Source organism: Protobothrops mucrosquamatus, unplaced genomic scaffold, assembly GCF_001527695.2.
Source record: "Protobothrops mucrosquamatus isolate PMUCROS unplaced genomic scaffold, P.Mucros_1.0 scaffold1440, whole genome shotgun sequence".
Classification (NCBI taxonomy): Eukaryota; Metazoa; Chordata; class Lepidosauria; order Squamata; family Viperidae; genus Protobothrops; species Protobothrops mucrosquamatus.
The window spans coordinates 252,766-269,551 of record NW_015387622.1 but is presented as its reverse complement, the minus strand read 5'-3'; the positions used below and the strand labels follow the sequence as shown (position 1 = coordinate 269,551).

At 43.0% G+C, this 16,786-nt stretch overlaps 2 protein-coding genes across 2 annotated transcripts; one reads left to right on the top strand and one right to left on the bottom strand.

The window, feature by feature from the left end:
- The first annotated feature begins 2,553 nt into the window (after positions 1–2,553).
- LOC107292844 (zinc finger protein 239-like) lies at positions 2,554–3,585 on the top strand. The gene is made up of 3 exons (XM_015821971.1): positions 2,554–2,616; positions 2,845–3,289; positions 3,392–3,585. Exons 1-3 carry the CDS (start codon positions 2,554–2,556, stop codon positions 3,583–3,585), a joined length of 702 nt encoding a protein of 233 aa, XP_015677457.1.
- A 7,972-nt stretch (positions 3,586–11,557) lies between these two features.
- LOC114922963 lies at positions 11,558–13,620 on the bottom strand. Its single transcript, XM_029285232.1, has 2 exons — positions 12,834–13,620; positions 11,558–12,069 (listed from the first exon to the last, which is right to left on the bottom strand). The coding sequence occupies exons 1-2, from the start codon at positions 13,480–13,482 to the stop codon at positions 11,558–11,560; spliced, it is 1,161 nt and encodes a 386-aa protein (XP_029141065.1). The 5' UTR covers positions 13,483–13,620.
- Positions 13,621–16,786: the final 3,166 nt, after the last annotated feature.

Sequence of the window (16,786 nt, the reverse complement as noted above, 5' to 3'; positions counted from 1 at the left end):
GCCAAGCTGATTGATTAATATATGTTTCAGCTGTATATATCATATTGCACATAGGCAGACAAGTCAATCTCAAAATAGTAAAAACCATTAGGAATCAACTGATTTAAAGATCTTCTCTTTTATTTTCAAATTTGAGGTAAACAGTAATGTCAATTTCTTGGACAGATTACCATTCAAGAAACAGGAAGTTCAGACAATTTTTGGATTCCTTCACCTTAAAGAATTCATTAATAAATGAGTGTTAGAGTTTGGCGTATATAGTTTCTATAATGGCATATTAACTTCTTAGTTCCTTGGCAATAAACTTAACTAATTATGATCTTTCTTTTGGAATACTACTCTGCTATTATATGCATGTGTATCAGTCTATCGCTAACGATATTGCAGATATGTGCTACAGCAGTTGTGGCGAACCTATGGCACGGTGCCAGAGGTGGCACTCAGAGCCCTCTCTGTGGGCACGCACGCCGTAGCCCCAGCCCCACCACCACCCCGTGGCCCCCTCCTCACCAGCAGCCTCCCCGGAGGAGAGTCGTCATGGGCGCAGCCTGTGCAGAGCAGTGCAGCCAAGGACATGGCAGCTGGGCAGCAGGGACAAGACTCCGCCCTCGCGCCCCATTGTGTATAGATGATGCTGTGGGGCGCGGACAGAGGGCGTAGCCACCATGACGCTGCTGAGCCGCTTGGGCAATCTGCTGTGGTGGGCCATGGAGGTGGTGGATGGCCCTGCGGGCAGGAGACACAGGGACGGGGCAGTTTTTGGGCACTCGGTCTCTAAAAGGTTCGCCATCACTGTGCTAGAGACACTCATTTGCAAACTGCTGCTGAGCTTTCACCAAATGGCTGGAGATTTATATGATTCCTTGTGTTATATGTTTATCACAAATAAATGCTAAAAGCTCCAGTTTATATGTGATATTGCTGGAAATATGAATGGTCTACATGTCTGATGGTTCTATGGGGCACAAGCTTTTAGTGATGCCTGATTTTGGCAAGAAGGCTACGTGTTTTGTCCAGTGACAGTGTACCATTGAATATTAATTTGTAGAGTACTGTGGCAAGAAACAGTTGCTGCTTTGAAGCATTTGCTTATGGGCTTTTCAGAGGCATTTTTCATACTGCCTCCTAGAATGAATTTTCAAAGGAAAATAGTGCAGATGGGGAGAGAATTTCAGCTTTCCTTCCACATGCTACACACATCGTCCTCATCAAGTTGTTTCCTTTGTGGTGCAGAATTGAAACTGGATCACCTTGTGTCCTATTTTCCATTTGTAGTCTGTTCCTATTATGTACTTAAAGGAATTAAAGCTGCAATAAGCAAAGGCCACTCCCTTGGGGACTTATGCTAATTACCCTCAGCATAATTTCTGTGACTTATGCTAATTACCCTCAGCATAATTTCTGTGACTGTGACCTTTTGATATATAGCTAAAACATACAGATACAGGTAGTCCTTGCTTAATGACCGTTCTTCTAGTGATTGAAGTTGACGAATGTACTGAAAAAAGTAGCTTACAACTGATCTTGGCACTGAAGACTGTCACAGTATTCCCATGGTCATGTGATTGTGATTCAGGCACTTGGCATCTGTCATGTAACTATGACACTTGCAACATCAAGGCAAAATGAGGGAGGGAACCAGTAGGTAGTCGCAAGTCATGGTCATGTGATGTCTTGCTTAAAGACTGCTGATGATTCACTTAATGACTGTGGCAAAAAGTGTCATAAAAATTGGATACAGTCACATGAAGATTTGTTTAATGACTACACTCCTGAATAACAAATTTTCCAGTCCCTATTGTGGTCATAAGTTGAGAAATATCTGTAATGTAAATTCTTGTTTGAGTCCCTCCCAGCATTTGCCTAATTTTGATCCAGGTTTTGCCAGTTAACTGTATGTGATATTTGCTGATGCTTAATAATTCCAAGTTATATTTTTTCTAGCTGAACTGAATGGTACATATTCTTGCTTTGATGTGGATATAGAGGTTGATTGAGCATGTTCTGGGTATAAACTAAACTGGAAATTACCAATGTTTTCCAACACCACAGAATTGCAGCCCAAGCAAAATTTACTTCCATTTCCCATGGATTATTTTAAATCTGATACTTGGAGTATGAAATTATGTGTACAGTAGTTTGTTTAGAAGATCCTGCCAGTTTCTGAATCTGAAATCTTAGATAAGCAAACATTCTCTAACAGAGTGCTTATTTTGGTTATTGTTTTAAAAGATAAATACAACTCTTTGTCTAATCATCCTTCAGCACGTATCAATGGAGTAAAATGGAAAGATGCTGTTGGCTTTCCATACGTCAGCTTTATCTTCCTCAACTTATAATTGTGCATTTGGAATTTCTACTAACTGACATTGTTTTTGCTGTAATATAATTTTGGAGTTTATTCTTGGGTTACATTCAAGGAATAATGTCACTTGAAACTTTTAATGGATTCTCTTTTTCATTCCTATGTTATTATTGTTTAACATTATGGGTGGAAAAGATTGGAAGCCATCTTTTTTGTTTAAAATCTGGTTTACTTCAACAGGTGATGGGATGGCAACCAAGACTGAGAAGCAGACATCCGTAAAAGAAGAACCAGAGCATGTAGAAATGCAGGTGATGTTTAGAGGAGGATCTAAAGAGACTGGCTCTCAAAGATGTAAACAGGAAAGGGGGACTGAAATTCACTACAATCTACTGCCAGAGAGAAGAGAAAAAGCTGCTTCTGATAAAACGCAAGGCAAAGCTGGTCAGTGCAAGGAGGGGAATTTAAAACGCCTTGACCAAATAGTAATCCAGCAACTGATCCACATTGGAGAAAATAAAATTGCCCCTAACAAACAGGAAAACAGCTTCTGCCAGAATGTAGGCCTCAATAGGCCTCAAATTGTCCATTTAGGAGAGAAGCCGTATCTCTGCATTATTTGTGAGAAAACTTTCCGCAATCACTCAGGACTCATGGTCCATCAGAGAATCCACACAGGAGAGAAGCCGTATAAATGCCCTGATTGTGACAAGAGCTTCAACCAGCGATCCCATCTCACCTCTCACCATGGGACCCACACAGGTGAGAAGCCATTTAAATGCTTTGACTGTGGGAAGAGCTTCAGTTACAACTCTGGGCTCATAATACACCAGCGAATTCACACCGGGGAGAAACCGTATAAATGCTCCAACTGTGAGAAAAGCTTCAGCCAAAAATCTCATCTCCTTTCGCATCAGAGGACCCATATGGGAGAGAAATCCTTCAAATGCCCTGACTGTGGAAAAAGCTTCAGTTACAACTCTGGTCTCATAATACATCAACGGATTCACACTGGGGAGAAACCATATAAATGTTCTGACTGTGGAAAGAGCTTCAATCAGAGATCACATCTTATTTCGCATCAAGGCATTCACACAGGGCAGAAACCATATACATGCCAGGATTGTGGAAAGAGTTTTAGCTTCAATTCTGGGCTTGTTATTCATCAACGGCTTCATACTGGAGAGAAACCGTATAAATGTCCCAACTGTGGGAAGAATTTCAATCAGAAATCGCACCTTATTTCTCACCAGAGAATCCATATTGGGCAGAAAACTTAATTTCTAAAGACAATTCTGAATAGGCTATTAATATTAGCATCATCTTTGCTCTCTAAATAGTAGCTTTTGAAGAACAATGTGTGTCGTCATCTCTGTGTCCAGAAGCAGTGGACCTATTTTAGGATTTTGAAGTTCTAGTTGTACTTACATGTCCGATATTTCAAGATGTGTAGCAAAAAGAGAAGTGACAGCCAAGAGCAGTGGATAGAACAAGAGGACTGAAATTAGGGGTTAATAAGGCTACAGTAACTATAAAAATGCCAGAGAGCTAAGACTTAATGTACTTTAATATTCATTTTTCAATTTTATGAGAAAATAATACTGTAGTTTGAAATGTAAAAGATGTATAGTAACTATAGGAAAATGCTTAAAAATTCTTAATGTGTTGATAAAGATTCTTAGCCTGAATGAAATATATAGCCCTCTTTCCAAAGTCCCACCAAGGCATAGAGAGAAAGAGGGAAGTTGAACCTCCACCGCAGAATACGTCCTTGATGCTTTGTTCCCTTTTGGCTTGAGAGTTTGCTATGTTTAGATTTGTAAGGGAAATCTTATATTTCTACAAACAAAAAAAGTTATATCACATGGAATGCTAGAATAAAGATGTGATATAGAGGTAGGGCCATAGGGCAATCCTTGTTCCTCTACAAATCCTAGACCAGGGGTAGGCAACCTTGGCTCTTTTATGACTCGTGGACTTCAACTCCCAGAATTCCTGAGCCTGCCATGCTGAGGGGAAAGAGAGAGGTTTCCAAGCTGAGCCATGCTGGCTCAGGAATTCTGGGAGTTGAAGTCCACGAGTCATAAAAGAGCCAAGGTTGCCTACCCCTGTCCTAGACTATGTATGGAGGCAACTTTGGAATTTCAGAGTGTAGTAAATCAAGAATTCACCCTTATTAATGTACAATCCCTAGATTTTCTCTAACGCTTTCTATATGAGGTTGCCTCTGCAAACTTCAGTAGATAGTGAATGCATCGAGATTACAAATGCAAGTTGAAGTATGCTTTGTTTAAATTAATATATAGCTGCAGTTTTGTTCAACGTAATTGGTTAGACTTGCTTCTGAGCACCATCCAAAGTACTGCTTATTGTCTACATTATTCAAAAGACTGTCCCCAGCTGTGCTCCTCAGGAACCTTGTTATTTGCCCTTGTGTGACACCAATTTGTGGAATTCCCTGCTCCAAGTGACCTGTTGACCCTTCCTTTAATAGTGCTCAAAACTGGTATTTTTAAAAGAAGCATTTTGTTCTACCTCTCTTTCCATGCCTTTTGTGATTTTATTTTAATTTTTGAATATTTGATCTAGGTTCCAGGTTGTTTTTAAGATTGTTGTTATTACTATAATGGATCCAGACTTAGTCATACTTTAAAAAAACCCCACTGAAATCAGAGAAACCTAAGGTAACTGTAACTAACCTGTACCATTGATTTGAATGTGCTTATGTGTAACCATGATAGTGTATGGCTTTCTTCACTGTTATTGAGTTCCAGTGTTCAACAGCATTTGGCATTATGGCCACCAGTGAGAGATGGTGGAAATTGCAGATTAACAACATCTGGAAGGTCATTGGTTATCCAGTGTTGGACTACTGTAGTATTGGATGCTGTCTGCTGCCCTAAGACCAAGGGACTGAAAATATTAAATGTAAATATTAAGCCAATTGTAAATATTAAGTCAGGGGTCTTCAAACTTGGCCCTTTTATCACTTGTGGACTTCAACTCCCAGAATTCCTCAGCCAGCGTGCCTGACTGAGGAATTCTGGGAGTTGAAGTCCACAAGTCATAAAAGGGCCAAAGTCAATCAGTATTACATTTTTAAGCATTACTCATTGCAGCAACTCTTCTATACATACCGGTAACATTGATTATTAGAATGTTCTATATAGTAGTTTTAAAGTACTTGCAATAAGTTGGAGAGTGTACAATGCTAAAATACATTTTTAAAAGATATTCTGATACTGGTCGTTTGCTTGGATTTTTACTTTTTACCATTTTCTCTTCCGCCTGTTAGGCTAAGCCCAAGATTGACATAGAACAATTCAGTCAGAGTTCAGTTCTTTATTTGCTTACACCCAATAGACCGGAGTCCTCAAACTTGACGACTTTAAGACTTGTGGCTGGCTGGGGAATTCTGGGAGTTGAAGTCCACAAGTCTTAAAGTGGCCAAGTTTGAGGACCCTTGCAACAGACAGAAGCTTGCCAGACTAAACCGTTACTACTCTCACCTTAACAGATGTACCCGCAGAGATCCTACGGAGTGGCTATCCTCCACTCTCTCCTCAAAACCAAATGTAGCCATTTACAACGCTAATTTACAAAGAATTTACCTGTTTGAATTAACTTTTTAACTACACAAGGGAAACAATTATAATTTTAAAAAAAACCCTGGAACCATGCAGGAGAAGGCACTTTTCATGTACCAGATGGTTGAAACTTTGACAGCAGTGCATCTTCTGAACAGCTTTTCCTGCTAATCTGAACAGTCAAGTTCGTAGCAAGAGAGGTGATCCCCTAGACAAGGGGTTCCCAACCCCCGGGCCGTGGACCGGTACCGGGCTGCGGCATGCCAGCAACCAGGCCGCACAAACAAGCAAAGCCCCATCCGCGGGATGCAGTCATCAGACAAAACCATGCCCCCTCCGGTCTGCAGAAAAACCTCTCCCCATGTAATCGGTCCCTGGTGCCCAAAAGGTTGCGACCTCTGCCATAGACTATGAAGCCCTAAGCCAGTGGTGGCGAACCTATGGCACGGGTGCCAGAGGCGGCACTCAGAGCCCTCTTTGTGGGCACGCGCGCCATCGCCCCAGTCCTAGGCCTTCAGCTGGGTTTTATAAAACCTTTTCGCTTTAGGCCTCCGCCGCCGTGTACAAAAAAAAAAAGGTTCAATCAATCAGTCAATTTCAACTTCTCGCGGGAAAAAAAAAGATCTCGCAAAGTTGGAATTGATTGATTGAACTTTTTAATCCCACCCAGTCTGCTGTTACCACTGCAGCCACGCCCACCCAATGGGCCACGCCCACCCAATGGGCCACACCCACCCGGCACCCGACGATGCATAAGTGGGTTTTGGGTTGCAGTTTGGGCACTCGGTCTCTAAAAGGTTCGCCACCACTGCCCTAAGCTGTGAGAAAGTACCCCCCTTGAATTATTCCTTTGTTATAATTTTTATTTAAAAAAATTTAGAATACCTTGAATTATTCCCAGAAAATACCAGCAATTGATGATCTTTATTACAAGAATCATATGATTTCTGACACTATAGCGGTCAGCAGCCTAGCTGCCCTGCTTGGTAGTGTTTGCAATTTCTAGACCCTTTTTAAGCATAGCCTCACATGCATCACATTTAAGGCAGATGGTCAACTTTGTCACAGTCCACCTGGCTCGGGAAGAGTTGTAATTGATGCAGTGGCTTGTCACTGTGCAAATGTTTTTCTTGGCAAAGTCGCCATCTGGCAAGTCCCGTGACAGATGGAGATCGAGCGGCACTTCCAGATCCCAACCTGCTCCTGGGGGTTGCAACCCTCTGCAGGACAAGCTTCTCTCCGATCCCAGAGTCCTTCTTTTTCCATACGAACAGCAGCTTTGATTTTGTCTGGATTTAACTTCAACTTGTTTTCTCTCATCCAGCCTACGATCAGGTTAAGCAACATTTGGGGTTACCAATTCTTTCCTTGAAAACTGGGTACAGTAGAGCAGGATTTCCTCAACATGTGGGTGGCACCTAATTTGAAGACTCTGGATGAATTCCCCCAATAAGTTCGTGTAAAGATCTTAGTGATAGGTCATTGTTTGATGTTGAAATCTATTTTCAATCTATTTGTGTGTGCGCGCGCATGAAGCTGAGGACAAGAAGTGTATTGTTGCCCACTGAGTGCTAATAATCCATCTCAGTCTTTCTTTACTCCAGTGATGGCGAAGCTTTTAGAGACCGAGTGCCCAAAAACTGGACCCGCCCCTGCTCTACCCCCCGCCCCGCTCCTACCCCGCCTGCCCGCAGGGCCACTCACCACCTCCAGGGCCCACCGCAGATCACCCAGGCAGCCCGGCAGCGCCATGATGGCCACGCCCTCTGCCTGCGCCCCGCAGCATCAACTGTGTGCGATTGGGCATGAGGGCAGAGTCTTGTCTATGCTGCCTGGCTGCCATGTCCTTGGCTGCGCTGCTCTGTGTGGGCCACACTCGGGGGCGACTCTCCTCTGAGGGGCTGCTGGTGAGGAGGGGGTCGTGGGGGGAGGTGAGGCTGGGGCAACGGCACATGTGCCTACAGAGAGGGCTCCGAGTGCCGCCTTTGGCACGCGTGCCATAAGTTCGCCACCACTGCTTTACTCAGTGTCATTTAAATGGCTGGTGGAATATGGGAGTTATAATTGAGCACATCTGGAGAATACCAGATAGGAGACAGCAGACTAGTAAATATTTCATGACCTAGCATTTTAGGGGCCATACTAATTGTCCTATAAAAGAATTAAAGGAATGCCAATAGAAATAAACATCTGGGAAGAGAATGTGGTTTCTTTTTAGCGTTTGTTTTTAATTCTTCAGTGCATGCTTATCAATTTTAGGAGTCAACCATGTGTAGCAATGAGGCAAGAGTCCAAATTGCTTTGACATTTATAAATAGATATCCTCAATTTACCACCACAGTTGAAACTGGAATTTTTGTCATAAATTGGGTGGTGGTAAATCAAGTCATGACACGAGTGGACCTAATTTTATGACCATTTTTTATCACAGTCGTTAAGCGAATCCAGCTTTCCCAGTTGATGTTTTTCTCAGGAATCAGCTGGGAAGGTCGCAAATTGGGATCCCATGACTGCAGATTCCTGCAACTTGTCATAAATGTGGGGGTAATGCAATGGTCATAAGTGCAAAATCACTTTTTTCCTCAAGGTTGTCTTAAATTGAAACCATCTCTAAATGAATGGATTGTAAGTACAACCATTCACCTTAGAAAGATACTAAAATATTACTGACTACATTATTCTGACTATAAAAATGTAAATCCTTGGAAAATTAATACTAATTTAAATGGTCTTTTCACTGTGTCTTGTCAAATGCAATGTCTTGGATATCTTGCTCAATAAAAATATAATTTCTTTTTACAGTGTTGGATTTCTGTGGCTTTTGTCTCCATTAGGGCATACCCAATAGCGCTCTAAGTAAAGAACTTGGTTTTGAACAAAGAATGGTCTTCTTGGAAGAAGCTAATGAAGCTCAATGTCCTGTATTGTACTATATCAAAAGCAGAAAGGCTTTTCCCTACAGATGTAATCTGAGTGATGCTGGTTGGGTGATACTGGGTGTACTCTAGTTTTCAGAACAGCTAGATGGGGCTTCAGAAATCATAACCTATTGTTTCCTGCACACACATGCTCCCCAATAGATTAACTAACTCTAGCTGACACACCAGAGTAGGCTAAAATGAAGTTAAATATGTGTGATCCAGTAGGGTGTGGAAACTGAGCCATATTTATTTATTTAAGAAAATTTATATGGCTGCCCAGCTCACTCTCAGTGACTCTGGAGAGCTCACAAGGGTTAAAGCCCAATACAGAAACAATAAAAAGCAATAATTCCCACCCCCACCCCCAATCAGCAACAATCACGTGAGCCATTTGATGGGCTCCATTGCACTCTGGGGTGCACAAACGCATTGGCAAACCAGGACTTAAGGGCCTTGTGAAAGAGTGTTAAAAGTGGGGGCGAGTGGGCGATCTTATCATCTGTGGGATGATGTTCCACAGGGAAGCAGCCCTCACAGAGAAGGCCCTGCTTTTTGGTCCCACTAGAGATGGACCTCCTTAGGAGAGGAGACCCATAACATTCCCTTAGCCCCCGATCTGATTGGTTGGGTAGGTATGACCGTCCTTCAAATAACCTGATCCCAAGCCATGTAGGGCTTTAAAGGTAACAACTTGACTTGGACCTGGAAGCAAGTTGACAGCCAATGCAGTTCCTGCAGGAGAGATGACACATAAGCCTGTACAGAACCATGTGGGCCAGCCCATTTTGAACGAATTGAAGCTTCCAGATACTTTTCAAGGGCAGCCTACGAAGAACACATCGCAATAGTCAAGACAGAAGGTGACTAAGGCATGGATAACTATGAGCAGGAATTGTTGGTTCAGGTAAGGGCATAACTGGCACACAGCCCATAGTGGCACAGAGGGCTTCCTGGCTACAACTACCACCTGCTCCTTGAGCAGGGATCATGAGTTCAGGAGAACCTCCAAATTATGCACCAGGTCTGTCTGGGGCAGTGGTACCTCATCCAAGACCAAAGATGGCAATTCTCTATGAACCAAGAGCCATTCCATCTAGCCAGGGTTCAGCTTCAGCTCGTTGCTCCCCATCCAGCCCTTAACAGTCTCCAAGCAATGCAAGAAGGTCACAGAATTGCTTAATTCACCATACGCTGAGACATATAGCTGGGTGTCATCAACAAATTGCTATCTCATCCCAGGGCGGCAGATGATCTCACCCAGTGGTTTCATATAGATGTTACCAGGGGTCTTCAAACTTGGCCCTTTTATGACTTGTGGACTTCAACTCCCAGAATTCCTCAGCCAGGCATGCTGGCTGAGGAATTCTGGGAGTTGAAGTCCATAAGTCATAAAAGGGCCAAGTTTGAAGATCCCTGTGTTAAACAGAAGTAGAGAAACTACTGAGCCTTACAAGATCCCACAAAGCAGGGAACAAGGGCAAAACTTCTCGCTTCCTATCAACACCAATTGAGAGCGACCACAGAGGAAGTGGACCATATTCTGTGAAATGGGCCATCAGATTAAAAACATCATATGGTTCACTGGAGCACAGCCGGTTATATGAATACAGCAATTGTGGCTTCTTCTTTTTTTAACCTAGCTTTGGATTCACTGTGAACTCAGCCCATGAGGACTCTAAGAGAGCCATGTTCAATGCTTACATATATGAGGGAGACTTGGAAGGAGAAGCTAAATCAGATGAAGGCTTCTTCCAGCCCAGCACTTGGTTTGGGAAGCAGCCACTTACGGTAGTTGCTTCGGGGAAGGTTACCAGTGCATGTGAAGGCAGCAACTCTTCTCTATTGATTGTCTCCACTAACTGGTAGAAAAATGAAGCCTGCCCGTGAGGATTTGGAAAGGAAACGCTGTGAGTGATGCATACCTAGCATATACAAACACATATAGCTAGTCCTCAACTTAAGACCACAACTGAGCTCAACATTTCCACTGCTAAGCAAGACAATTGTTAAAGTGAATTCTGCCCTATTTTACCACCTGTCTTGCAACAGTTAAGTGAATCACTGCAATTGTTATATTAATAACACAGGTTGTTAAGTAAATCTTGCTTGCCCATTGACTTTGCTTGTCGGAAGGTCACAAAAGGTGATCACATGACCCTGGGACACTGCAAAGTATGAGTCAGTTGCCAGGCGTCTGAATTTTGATCACATGACCATGGAGATGCTGCGACAGTTGTGTGAAAAACAGTCATAAATCATTTTTTTTCCAGTGCCGTGGTAACTTCGAACAGTCGCTAAACAAACTGCTGTAAGTCGAGGACTACCTGTACAAACAATACACCCTTGTGAAAAATATGCAAGCATTTTGCTTTCTAAAGCCTGCGTTCGGATAAAGTCTCTCTAGAAGGAGCCCCCAATAAGCAGTCAGCTGGATTGGGTTGTAAGAAAAAAGAAGGCTCTTATCAATAAGCTACTGTAATATCTTTTCTAAAGTTTTTTTTTCTTTTCTTTCCCAAACCAAACCATCTAGATGTACATTATCTCTCTATTCCACAGGATGGGCAAACTGAGAGAGCAGGTAAACCTGGCTCAACTGGGCTCAACTGGGCAAGATAAAAATACCATTTAAAAAATCCCCTGATTTTTGCACTTTAGAAAGCACTGGTTTTTTTTTTCTCCCTTCATGTCCTGCTAGCCTTCTTTCCCGTTCAAGATAACAGTTTTATAGCTGAAAGAGACAGAAATTACTTGATTTCCTTTGATTCCAAAAAGACTCCACCCCTCGCTTGCTGTGCGGGCTGTGACGGCGGCAATATCCTGCTAGCCATACGCAAGGCCTCTGCCATAGATGCCACAGCATCAACCATCGGATGGAGGATGTCCCTGGTGCGCTGAAGCTCGGCTTCAATCATACTGAGCTCCTTAATCCTAATCTCTCTCTCCAGCTGGTTGTCCCTAGACCTGGCCTCTCTATCCAACTGGGCCTCCCTTGTCCGGGATTCACGATCTAGATGGGCCTCCCGTGTCCGAGCCTGTCTGTCCAGAAGCATTTCCCTCAGCACTGCTTCACGGAAGTCCCCAGCGTTGTTTTCACTCCTCTCGTGAAGAGCCTCCATGGTCTCCCAGGTCCTCCTGTAGTCGGTCATGATCTCATGCATCATCTCCTCATGAGACCGCCTCTTCCTCTCCCGCATAGATGCCATCCTTTCTGCTGTTGTCAGGGGATGACCAAAGGACTTATCTCGCCTGCCTCTACCTGTAAGGGAGAAATGGGTTAGGCATCTGGACAATACTATCTACTGCCCCATGAATCCATCCGGTTAGCTGCTCCAACAACAGGGCAGCAAAGGTGAGGTAGCCTGAGATTGCTGGATTCTCTTATTTTCCAGGAACAGGGATTGAGGGCAGTCTACAACCTGATTTGGTTTGAGTAAGTTGGAAAACTTCTTCCTCCTTCTCTTTTCCCCACTTCCTCCTTTTTTTGTCTCCCACTACAACAACCCTAGGAGGTGGGTTGGGCTGAAAGGGAATGACTAGCCCAAAGTCACCCAGTTGGCTTTCATGTCTAAAATGGGACTAGAACTCACAGTCTCCTGGTTTCTAGGCCAGCATTTTATCCACTACATCAAACTGGCTCTCAATGTATCTACCGTTATCACACAGACAATCATTTTGACAAAGTGGAACTGAGACTACAGGGGAAACAGCTGATTGGTTGCTAGAATGAAAATCTAACTTACCTCCTTACCAAATACCTCTTACCTTTTTTGGTCAAATGGCTCTCATCCTCCTTTCTTCTACTTTTTAAAATAAAACATAGCACATCACAAAAACCACAAGTACATTTGACTCTGTTGGCAAACTGAGGTGGGAATGCACAACACTTATTTTCAGCCTGGCTCCTTCTTTGAACTTAAATCTCAGACTGTGCTTGTCTCCCCACCTGTAACTAACTTAAACCCAAGGGTACGAGATGGCTGAAAAACAAAATGCCACTGAAGAAAAATGGCTTTTGCTCACCAATAGCAGTGTGGTGCCCATCTTCACTGCAGCGTGGAATGGGTTGCCCACACAAGGGCACCGCCTTCTCTTCAGGACCTTCCTCAACTATTGTGGTTTCAATCACATTGGGATCTATCACTGTCACTAACTCTCGTGGGATCCCCACGTTCGGTTCGGTTTCCGTGTCTGTGTCTGCATCCATACTTGAGAGAGTGTTTGGGGGTGTCATTTGGTTGCTCTCTTCCTCGGAGGCCTGGGCCTCCATGTCTTTTGCGTCTTCTCTTTTTATCACCACCCGCATGGATCCATCCATGCTGACCAAGCTCCGGTTGGTGACACTATCCATTTCACCTCCAAACATCTGATCCAACTCTCGGAAATAACGGCAAGACACGGGTTCTGCTCCAGCACAGATCTGGGCATCTTTGGCTCTCCGATAACTTCGCTTCAGATCCCGGGCTCGGTTCCTACACTGCGAAGCGTTGCGCTCGTGACCCCTGGCTATCATCTGGGCTGAGAGATCCTCATAGATGTCACTGTTTGGTGGCCGGTTTTCAATCCACCTCAAAATCAGCAGTTCACCCCAGAGGGCAAGGAAGTCTCGAGTTTCCGTCTCTGACCAAACTGGAGCTCGAGGCTGCAACCGTTGGCGAGGGGTATGTGGCATTTCTGCTTGAGCCTGATTAATGCAAACTCCACAGTGCCCAGATGCTCTATAATTGCCCCCAAAGTGCCAGATTTCCCCCAGAAGACTTAGAACCTGTCTTTGGAGAGATAATAAACAAAGGTGGCATAGAAGAGCAGGACCCAAAAAGAAAGCCAAGATGGAACCTTCTGCACAAGCGAGTGTTCACATGAACAGTTGATAGTCAGGAGTAACTTCGTGGGCGGAGCTTCGATCCGGACTTGGAAGGGTCTCTTTCAGACACTCGGAAGAGCCAACCCCCGCTTGCCACGTCACAGCCACCGATCATTGAATGGATTCTTTCAGGGAAGGGTGGAAGCAGCCACGCCGTGAACCAATAGGCAAAGCGGGGAAGTGGAGAGCGCTGCTTCTGCAAACAGGAAGGGGAAAGCGTCGCGGCCAGCGCTTCCCAAGCAGATGTGTCCGCGCGTGGGGTAAATGATCAGACCTGCGAGATGAATCGGATCTTTCATGCGGTGGGGCTGCCTGGAGAGTTTATCTCCCGCCGCTCCCATTTTTCTACACTTCCTGGTCTCTACTGGGCTTTCTCCAGCGTGGAAAAGAAGATGATTGTGATTTCGAATTATTACCGAATTTCGATTTTCGAAAACTCTATAAGAAAGTTCGTGCGTGGAATCCGTCTTTGCTTCTGCAAATGATATTAACAGCAGGGTTGCTGAGAGTTTTAAAATCGCGATGCATGGTGAAAGGCGTGCATATTTTTGTTTCACCACCATTTGTTGGAGGGATTTAAGAAAAACATTATCTGGGGAGTGTGAGAAAGAATGAAGGCGAATGGAGAAAGGAGATGCTGCTTTAGAACTACATGGAAATATATTAATGCATGCGAACGCGCTGTTCCTGCTCAACTCTTTCAGACTTTTCTTGACTAATTTTGGCTGTTGATACTGCGACTGTTGCCAGATTACTTCTGTAGTCGCACTTTGGGGTTCTCTTAAAGGGCCACGGGGAGGGGGGGAGAGGGGAATTAGATGCCAACTAAAAAAAACTACAATTTCTGATGGAGTTTCCAAAACAAACCTTTTTTTTTTGAGAGTAACTTTTTCTTCTTCCAAATTTTATCAAAGTTGTTAATTCAGAAAAATATGCCTAACAAAGAAGAGCATGTCACCATCTGTGTGAGTCTTTAAATATAAGATTTTTTGCAAGAACAGATGATTCTGAAATGCTAAGTGGGGAGCAAGGTCCAGACCTGGCTAGTATTTGGTTGGGAGAGTACTAAGTAATCCCATAGCTTTAGGCTAGACCTGAAAGTTGAAAAAGCCAAACAAAACACCATCCTATATTACTATATATTTTTATTCTGCCTTTTAAATGTATAACTTAGGGTAGCAAACATTTATCTACTTTATATAGCAGCCCATCTCACCAAGTTTGAGTCTGGACAGTGTACATGTGTCTAATACTACACATAATGCTCCTTCCTCCTCTTTTCCCTACAACAACCTTGTGAAGTAGGTTGTGCTTGAGAGAGTGACTGGCCCAAAGTCACCCAATTTTCATGCCTAAGGCAAGCCTAGGTGAGCGCCACACTAACTGGTTCTCTAGAAGGCAGTGGCCTGCCTATTCCAGCAAGTTTCCTTCAAAGACAGTCCTGCTATCAATGCTAATAGCAAAAGCACTTTACAGCCCTCTAAGCGGTTTATGGGTTTACGGAGTCAGCATATTGCCCCCAACAATCCGAGTCCTCATTTTACTGACCTTGGAAGGATGGAAGGCAGAGTCTAATGCAGATAGTCCTCCCAATAAAGGAGAATAGGTCTCTACTTCTGATTGTAATGGAATATGAAATTTCCATTATAAGTGATGACACAATTCTACACTGAAATCCCCATGTAATAGGATTAGATTTTTATGACTTTTTTTGCAGTGGTCATTAAGCAAACAACACAGGTGTTAAGTGAACATGGCAATCATTAAGCGAATCATTGTATTCCCATCAGTGTTTTTGCCAGTTTCTGACAAAAAATAATAATCATAAATTGTGGTCACATGACAAATGCTGCATTTAATGCTGTTTTCATAAACTTTATTGTCTTTGTTAATTTTGTGCTTTTAAAGAAAATATGACCACAGTAGATCAGCCTATCATACCATTCTATCCAGCAATCTGATAGTGTGGCCTGTTAGATGTATTTTCAAGCTTACAAGCCTATAGGGGAATAATTTCTTTCCCAGCAGTTAGTATTATTGAAGGCAGCTGTGATTCACAAGAGAGTAAATAGTGATCAATACTGGAAGTTATCAATATATCAAAATATAACTATCAATAACCATCAATACTGGGAGTCATTGATAGCCTGATCATTCATAAAATCCTAACTGACCACCATTATCATAACTGCCTATAGCTAATTCCACAATTTAACTATATGTTGTGGAAAGATGTTCCCTTTTTTTGGAGGTGGGGGATGGGGGTTGCTTTACATCTGATGGATGACTTTGTTGAGTTCTAATATTGGGCATGACAGAGAAGAAACCTTAAATGTTCTCTATGTTTTACATTACTTCAAATATTTTTTTATCATGTTTCCTCTTATGTTCTCTTGTTCCAACCTAGAAATTCAGTTGCTGTTTACAGTATATAAATCTTTGTTTATATGAATGCTACTCCAACCCATTAATATTTTGGTTGGGGTGTTTTTTTGTTTTGTTTTTTTGCATTTTTTGTACCTCTCTAATAGTTTTCAAAACAGCAGTGATTAGAAATGAGTTAAGTATAGGCTCACCTTTGGTCAGTATGATAAGTGCAATTCCATTTTTGGTCCCCACCTGTATACTAATTGCACCCTGATGAATCTGAACAATAACAGAATACCAGCGTTGGAAGGCACCTTGGAGGTCTTCTAGTTCAACCCCTTGCTCAAGCAGACCTGGCCTCTACCATTTCACATATGGATGCCGATTTAAACAGAAACTAGCAAAAAATTAATCCTGTTATAATTCAGAGATTCCAGGTTGTACTAAAATGAGAGGAAAGGGCAGAACAGTCTGTGGATAACGGGAAGTTGCCCTCGAGGATGTTTGAAATTTTTGATTTATTTAAAGCGAGTGTAACCCGGAGAAATTCTGTGCAGTCGCTAGAAGAAGTCGAAAAAGACTTGATAGCACATAATTAGCGTGTTACTACGTAAATAAGCCAATTTTCACAGTGCCAGTTATCCAACTTAAGTCGAATTTGGCTGATTCAGTGAACAATAACTCTGGGTTCACACAACCTGCCAACTACGCCACAACGGAACGTCATATCCCGCCTGTGTTTAAG